Source organism: Elephantulus edwardii, unplaced genomic scaffold (assembly GCF_000299155.1).
Source record: "Elephantulus edwardii isolate Elephantulus edwardi_28Jun2011 unplaced genomic scaffold, EleEdw1.0 scaffold00246, whole genome shotgun sequence".
Classification (NCBI taxonomy): Eukaryota; Metazoa; Chordata; class Mammalia; order Macroscelidea; family Macroscelididae; genus Elephantulus; species Elephantulus edwardii.
Genome location: NW_006399996.1, coordinates 2,122,352 through 2,131,115, shown reverse-complemented (window position 1 = coordinate 2,131,115; position 8,764 = coordinate 2,122,352). Strand labels below are relative to the sequence as shown.

General features: G+C 44.7%; 1 protein-coding gene across 1 annotated transcript in view; it reads right to left on the bottom strand.

Annotated features, from left to right (window-relative positions):
- Positions 1 to 6,971, bottom strand: part of POLR2A (polymerase (RNA) II (DNA directed) polypeptide A, 220kDa) — a 25,733-nt gene extending 18,762 nt beyond the window's left edge. The window contains 1 exon segment of the mRNA XM_006899174.1: positions 6,879 to 6,971. Within this exon segment, the coding sequence (XP_006899236.1) occupies positions 6,879 to 6,971 (93 nt within the window).
- Positions 6,972 to 8,764: the final 1,793 nt, after the last annotated feature.

The following is an 8,764-nucleotide window of genomic DNA, read 5'->3' as shown; positions in this document are numbered from 1 at the left end:
AAAAAAAAGACCTTTTCTCTCTCTGCTGAGTTCACATGCTCCAATCTGTGCAACAACCCTTCAAGCTATGATGCCGTCAGGCAGCCTGAGACTGGATGGGTCAATGGAGAAGACATGAATGTGCTGACAGGAAGGACTATGCTTGCTTCCAATGTCAATTCTAACTACTTTAGGCCCTTTAAACCTTCAACTAAACACGCTTATTCTTCCGTATCTGAAGGAAGAAGGTTAAGACTTCCAAGGAGATGACATCCTGCACAGGAACTCTCTAGCTTTGGTGGCCTAGTGGGTAAGGAGCTATGCTGCCAGCCTAAAGGCAAGTGGTTCTAATCCATCAGCTGCACCATGGAAAAAAGACAGGCAACTTCCTCCTGTGCGATTTACAGCCTCTGAAAGGTCAGCTGAGTTGGTTCTGACTCGGATGGCTCATAACAACATATATCAATGACAAAAGACCATCAACTCCTCTGTCAGGTTGCCTTCCTACAGTGGCCTGTGTGTCACTGGGATGTATGTATTTCAAGGTATGTAGAAGGTATGTATTTCAAATACCAGCAGGGTTAACCACGATGGACAGGCTTTAGCAAAGCTTTCAGACTATTGTCCAAAGATGAGTCCCCCAGGTGGTGACTGGGGAGGAGCTACTTGGCCAGCCGAATGCAGAGATTATCAAGTATCATTACTATCACACACACAAGAAATCCTGCTGAAGACGATTTTTTAAAATGGCTGGAGTAGTATGTTGGACAGGGAACTGCCAGTAACTCAAGCTGGAGTCAGAAGCAGCTATGGAACAAGGAATATCACTGCTAATGTCTGATGGATCTTGGCTGAAAGAAGAGAATACCGGAAAGATGTTTACTTGTTCTGCAAAGACATATGACTGTGTGAATCATAACAAATTACGGATAACACTGAGAAGAATGGGAATCCCAGAAGGCTTAACTGTGCTCATAGGAAACCTATACGCAGATGAGTAAATAGCTGATCAAACAGAACAAGTGGACAATGCATGTTTGGACAGTATCCTTTCTCCATGCCTATTCAATCTGTATGCTAAGCAAGTAATTTGAGGAGCTGGACTATAAGAAGAATGTGGCATTAGAAGTGGAGGAAGACTCAACAACCTACGTGATGCAGATGATGCATCAAGTGATGAGGCTTTGAAACAGTCACTGCAAAAGACGAAAGACTACTACTGGACCAACAGGCAACACCATGATAGATGGAGAAAAGACTGAAGCTGCCAATGATTTCATTTTACATGGCTCCACAATCAATATGCATGGAAGTAGCAAGCAAACAATCAAAAGACATGTTTTATCTGGCAAATCTGCTATCAAAAATCTGTGCAAAGTGCTAAAGAGCAAGGGTTTAAACAGTTTAAAGGCTAAAGTCAATCTGACCCCAGCTGTGGTATTTTCAATTGCTTATGGAGGCGTGAACTGATGCCTCTTAACTGTGGTTTTGGCTAAGTGTTGAATATATTCAGACTGACAAAAGAAATATATCTATCTTGAAAGGAGATAACCAGCTTTCTCCTTAGACGTTAAGAATAGTGAAACATCATCTCATGTACTTTGGGCATGTTTTTCAGGAGGCACCTGTCCACAGAAGAAGACATCATGCTTGGAGAAGTAGAGAGTTAGCAAGAGAGGAAGCCCTTCAACAAGAGCAGAGGTAGTAACTGCAATGTGGGCGTATGCAAGTGTAAGCTTTAAGCTTGGAGGAGAGTGAGGACAGAGCCCAAGGGCAAAGTTGTGGTCTGCTGTTTACAGGATCACCTTGAAATAGAAATGCAAAGGCATCCTACACACTTTGCTTCACATGTCTCCTTCCAAGAGGGTTTTTAAACACAGACATATGTATGTTCACATTCAGTATGCATAAGTATCTATCACAAATATTCTTTTTTTTTTATAAATTTTAATGACAATTTACAGAGACTTAGGGTTTCCATTCATTCATTGTTGCACTTTTCTCCCTGCCCATCCCCTCCCTCCAATTTGCTCTTCTCTTTGAAAAGTAAAATTCTTTCATTGTTAAACAACCCCTCCCAATACATATTCTTATGTTGTTGTTGTGTATCATCGAGTCAGAACTGACCCACTGCTGATTTTCTGGCGGGTTAACTGCACAAGAGGAGACACCCCTGGAGAAGCTGGTGGCCTCGAACCTGTACCTTTGGGATTGCAGCACAGCTTCTTACCACTAGGCCACCAGAGCTCCCTATATTCATATGTTGTTGTTATGTGCTGTAGAGCGACTCATAGTGACCCTATGTACAACAGTCCTATACCCTACTCTATAGTGTGACAATCTTACTGTCTCTGACACTCCTACCCCCATTACCCCTGCCACTGAATCAAACCATTTCATCAAGAGTCTTTCTCTCTTGCACTGTCCCTCTCCAAGGACTGGTCCCTCCTTGCAACAAGTCCAAAGTTATGTGAGACAAAGCTTCAGAATCCTTACCTCCAAGGAGCAGCCTGATCTCACCCTCTCCAGGAGGAAGCTGTTTGTTCTCCAGCCATCCATGGTATATTCAATATTCTTCTCCAGCACCATAGCTCAAAGGTATCAATTCTCCTTCTATCATCCCTAGTCATTATCCAGCTGATGCATAGCAAGTAATTGCAATGACCATGGCCTGAACCCAGAGGCCATCATCATTGCTCTTCAGTACTTTGGAGAGGTCTCTGACAGCCGACTTTCCCAGGGCAATTTGTCTTTTAATTTCCTAGCTGCTGGTGCCAAGAGTGTTGATTGTGGAGCCAAGCAAACTGAAGCTGTTAACAATCTCACTCTCTTCATCATCTATCATGATGCTGCCAATCAGTCCAGTGGTGAGAATCTCTGTTTTCTTGATTTTGAGCTTCAATTCATAGTGAAGGCTGCAGTCCTTAACCTTCTGCAAGTGCTTCAGGTCCTCCTCAGTTTCAGCAAGCAAGGTTGTGTCAACTGCATAATGCAGATACATATTATTTTTCTTTTTTTTGCAGATACATAATACTTTTTAAAAAAAAGATGGGATGGGGGGTAAAACCTCCTAGTTCAGATGTTACCCCCTGTAAGGGCTTCCCTAATTCTTTTAGATTCTATTTATATACCAGCAAGGTTCTCAGCTCAAATTTCATTAGTTACTTGTTTACACATTTGTCTTTCATGGGCTGCAATTTGAGGGCAAGGTTCATATTTTAATTTTCTTTTCTACTGCAATTTGGGTGAAAGTTCCAGAGCAAATGTTACCACTCAACAGATGGAGCACATTTTCCTTCACCCCATGATTGCAATCCTTGTAACATCATTCATCCCACCTCCCTCTTATATTTCCTGTTTGTCTATTTCAGCTCCTCCCTATGCTCCTACCCCTTCATGGATTCTGAACTTTGTCCTTGGGCAACTGCTGCCCCTTTCATCTGGGGTTTGATCCACCTAAGGAGTGCCTATCTTCCTCTTGTGACTGCTCACCTTACAAACAGCATGTATCTGTGAATCAGAGGGCTGAGTTCAGGTCTTAAGGAGTGGCTAAGGCTGTATTCTCAAGAGTCTTACCAATCTCCATCTGACCAGTGACCCTAATCTTTAGGATTGACTTTTTGTTCTCTATCTTTCAGGACCTCCTATAATAACCCCTTTCAGAGTACAGCAGAGGTAGCTGGTCTCTTCATTTATCTTTAGATTCTCAATACTAGTGCATTATCTAGCAACTGAAAAAACCAGTTGTCACAATATGGAGTCTAACTCACGGGTGACTGAGTAGGACTCTTCTCTACCAGTTTTTCACAGTTGATTTTTCAGTATATCAAGCCTTTCTTCCAAAATATCTTCAGTTGTACTTGAACCTCCAACCATTTGGTTAAAAGCCAAGTGCTTAACACTGGTGGCTTAGTGATAAGCAATTGGGTGCTGTCAATCCAAAGGCACATGGTCTAACCCACCAGGTGCTCTGAAGGAAGAACATGGGCAGCCTCCTATGCAGTACACTACCTCTGAGAAATCCACGTGAGTCAGCTATGACTCTGCTCTGACTCAATGGTTCACAACCACCCAAAGGTTCAATGTGTATAGGAAATCTCTCACTAAACTATAAACAGTTTGAATATAGGGGTGATCCTATTCACCAATATAGCCTACATATCACTTTAAAAACTTAGTCCAGAACAAAGGCTGCATAGTGGAGTGGCTTGGGGGGGGAAGGATTGTATAACAATGCAAAGAATTTTTCTTTTACTTTTCAAAGAGAAAAATGAACTGGAGGGGAGGGGTAGGAAGGGAGAAAAGTACAACAATGAATGAATGGAAATTCAAAGTCTCTGTAAATTTTCAATAAAATTAATAATAATATAAAAAATAAAACCTTATGTTTAATTTTTAAAAAAACCCACAGAGCTGTAATAAATATAAAGTTACACATTCTGTCAAGAATTGAACTGTATCCACCAAGAATATGTGTATCAAATAATTTTTTATTGTCATTAGGAGCCACCTGAGTCAACTCTGACTTAGATCAATAAAACACAGAAGTTATTTAATGATCTCTCATTAGAAGTTAAACAGCTATAAAAGGTGGGATACAATACAATTAATACCATCAGAACCTTAATTCAGAAGGGGGCAGGGGAGAACTTCTGTCCTACCAAGAAAAAATTCACTGAGAGTAAAATGTCCCTGCCTGGCCATAGGTCCCCATGCTGGGACACCCCCTGACAGAGGGGAAGGCCCACGAAAGTAGAGACCACCAAGGGAGGTGAGAAGGCAGGAAATAAAAAATCTCCTCTAGGGCAAAGAGAGAAACCCTTCCTCCAGAGTGGGCACCTGGAATTTGTACTGCTAGCCTCCTAAATGACAGGATAAATCTATTTGTTAAAGACATTTATGTATGATGTCTCTGTTACAGCTGCACATTCCATGGAGGATAATTAAGGAATATTTTTAATATTTAAAAGTAATGAAGCATCTCATTTCCCAACTCTGGATAAACCAGCAACACTCAAACCTAACTTTTTCATTTAGTCCACAGACAATTAAAAAACGATCGCTCATGCAAGAACACCACCACCTCTTTCTTTGTTGCCAACAGATTTGACCCTCCCACTTTGTTGGTTTCACACTTATTTTTTTACTAGTTACTTAGCAACTGCTGAAATTCTAGATTCACAAAGTGCCTTAGCAGTTTGCAAACAGTGGATTTAACCTACTGGAACAATGCTGTATTCTGGCAGGCCCTTATTGATATGTAGGTTGTTTTTAACTGTTATTTTAAACATTACTGCAACACACACAAACACACACATATACATCTTTGTATGCTGGTCCAATTAGTTTATTACTCATTTCTTCAATTGTGCTAAGAATCATTTAAGAAGTCAAGCCTCTGAAAACCTCCTGGAGGGTCAGCTATCAGTCAGTTCAGCCTCCACAGTTCATAGCAATCCTAACAGAGAAGAGCTCCTAGGACATCTGGCACCAGCAGCCAGGAAATTAAAAGGCGCATTGCCATAGGAAAGTCTGCTGTTAGGGACCTCTCCAAAGTACTAAAGAGCAATGGTGTCTCTCTGGAGACTAAGGTGTGTCTGATACAGGTCATGGTCTTCACAATCACTTGTTATGCATCAGAGAGTTGGACAATGACCAAGGAGGATAGAAGGAGAATTGATGCCTTTGAGCTGTGGTGCTGGAGAAGAGTATTGAGAATACCATGGACTGCTAAGAAAACAAACAGATTTGTCTTGGAAAGGGTTAAACCGGGAGGCTCCTTGGAGGCAAGGATTCTGAGGCTACTCTAACATACTTTGGACATGTGAGGAGAGACAGGTCCTTGGAGAAGGGCATCATGCTTGGGAGGGTGGAGGGACAGCGCAGGAGGGGAAGGCCCTCTATGAGGTGGATTGATTCAGTGACTGGGATAATCGGGATGGAAGTGTCAGAGACAGTGCGATTGGCACAGGACAGAGCAGAGTTTAGGGCTGTTGTACATAGGGTCGCTATGAGTCGCAAGCGACTCCACGGCACATAACAACATAGAAGACTGGGGAGCTCCCCTCTGGGACTGACTATTCATCCCGCTGACCTTTCCCTGTTTCCCTTATCCTGTAAGAGATCTCAGAGCAACAAGTCTGGTGTTTAATATACATTTGATCATGGATTCCAATGGCCTCCTACCAAAGATAGGAAAAAACAGATTCCACGACTTACTGCCCTCTTTTTCCTTCTGTGACTCTCCCCTTTTCCTATTAAACCCCAGACAAAAGTGGTCTTCTTTCAATCCCTGAGACAGCACATGTTCATTCCTCCCCAAGGCCCTTTGAACTTGCTGGTTCCTTTGTCTGGTAATGTCACGTCGTCAGACATGCCTTTCCTGCATCACCCGTCGAAAGTCACCCCACCTCTATGACAATCCCATCACCTCAGTCACTTTATTCAGGGTATCTTAATTACTGTTTCCCCAACCCGTTCTCACAGGAAGTAAATCTCAGGAAGCAGGGTCCCTTGTTCTCTTTGTATCCCCGGCATCTGCTAACACACAGACAGGTTGACCTAATATTTTTAAGTGGGGAGGAAAAACTCTGGGGTGCTCAATTAATGTGTTGAGGGGGGAGAGGGGAAAAAATTTGAAGCTTGGCTTCCTATCTTGAGTCTGCAAAAATCCCCTGTGCAATTACGTACTCCCTTTCCTCCCTTGTAGCCACTTCTACAAGTTTCCGTAAAAAGCCAAGCAAGATTTGCAAAAGCTTCCAAAGTTGAACTCTGAAATGCAACACGATGCGGGGCACCGAAAAGCTATACCAGAGGGAGAGAAACTCGATGCTTCCGTAGCAATTTCGCAGCCCCGCCCCAGACACAGAGGTAGAAGGCGGAGCCTCCGCGTTACTTACCAGTTCATCCGGACTGAGGACTCCGAATTGCACTCTCTTAATGGTGCGCAGCGGGCATGCGCTGTCCCCGGAGGGGGGGCCACCCCCGTGCATCGCGAAGGCTGACGCGCTGCGCAGGCGCAAACCTCCCTACAAAAAGCCAGCGCCGCCTCAGCCTAAGTGCTCAGAGCCTTTCGGGGCGGCCACCGAGAAAGATCTCCAGAGTTGGGAGGAAGAAAGCCGAGAGGAAGGCGGGTGGGGGAGGGGAAGGAGGGGGAAATGAAAAAGAGCGAAAGGAGCTCTTCTCCCCCTTTCCGGAGATTTTTCGTCTCCCAAAAAAGAGGGTGGGGGAAAGGGAGGAAGGGAAGGTCTGGGAGGAGGAAGAAGAAAAAGGAAAACGAATAAATAAGTAACCGGGCTCCTGAACGGCAGAAGTTACGGCAGTTTGTCTCGCCCCTTTCGGGAGCCTCTTTCTTCTCCAACCGTCTCGGCCGCGCTCTCCGCGCTTCTGAGAAGCGAACTGGCTGAATGACGCCCTTTATAGATTCGCCCTTGCGTCCCCGCCCCTTCCTTTCCCGACCTCCTTTGCGCTACGGGGCTGCCGGAGTAGGCCTGCAGGGGATGCTTCCTGCTGTTGTTGAGCCTCCCTACTCTCCGCTCCGGTTGGACGACCATTTAAAATGGCAGGGGGAGGGGAGTTTCTTTTCCCGCTGCTTCCCTTAAATACCCTCTCTCACACTGAGCTTTAAGACTGAAAGGAACGAGAGTCATTTCGGTCGTTTTTATTCTAGTTTGGAGTATGATTTCACTTTCAACAAAACTCTTGTTAAATATACCCCTCTAGATAAAAATGGTTTCTCCTGCGAATTGGTAATAAAGGAGGTGGGCCCGATCGGTTCCTCCCCAGTGGGTCCCAGGGGCTGTCCTTATCATAAATATGCACTGGGCTTGCTAAATATTCATGGACATAAGATGGCGAGGTCAGTTGCTTATCCGGAAGTAACCGACGTTGGTTAAGGGGGACCTCTCAGGATGGGTGGGCATTTCCTGGCTTCTCTGGGAGTGCTGAGCGGAGGCTTGCTTCTGGAAGTCTGGTCTGAGCCACTGGGTTATAAGCCTCAGCTCGGTGGCTGAGCTAGGAGGAGACCAGACTGTCCATGAGACATCACGGGACCATGACAATCCGGGAAAAGCAGATTAGCCTAGGGGCGGGACGTGAAAAATTCTGGTGGACTCAGGGTCAAGGAATCTGAACATTAGGATGTCCTTCCACTTCTAGGATATTTCAGAAATAAGATTAAGGGTAGAGTAAGGGTAAGAGCAGCGTAGGACCTCCACTCCTAGCGCAGAGATGACACCAACTGCACAGCTGCATTCCGAGCGTTCCTTGTTTGAAGTCAAAGTCACTTCACCATCTGGAGGGGTTTGGGTAGTGGCATGAGCAGGAACAAGTGAAATCATCCAGCGCTTAGGTATAAAAGTACTCTCCCCTCTCCAGGTGCAATATCTAATTGCCTCAACACCTCAAATAGTCTAATCCTCAGGCTCTTTCTAGGCTGTGAGGGAAATAAACGTTCTCCACTACCCTGTGGGTATCCTGCCCTGTCTCATCCCTCAAAGCTTCAAGCCCTTGTATCTGCTCTTCAGTTCTTGCCCTTTAGTTACCAAAACTCCTCATCCCTTCAAAGCTTGCTCTGGAGCTCCCAGTTAGTCCCTCTCCACCAAGTCCACCCCATGACTTCAGGGATGTCCCTTTCCTATACCAGTTCTTTTCAGTCACTTGTTCTCCCAAGTTTGTGCTCTAGTCTCTCCTCCTATTACTCTGTCCTCCTACTCCTACCCCCACCCCCAGGCTCTCAAATTCAATTTCATTCCTTCTTCTCCTCCTCCTCCTCCTCCTCCTTTTT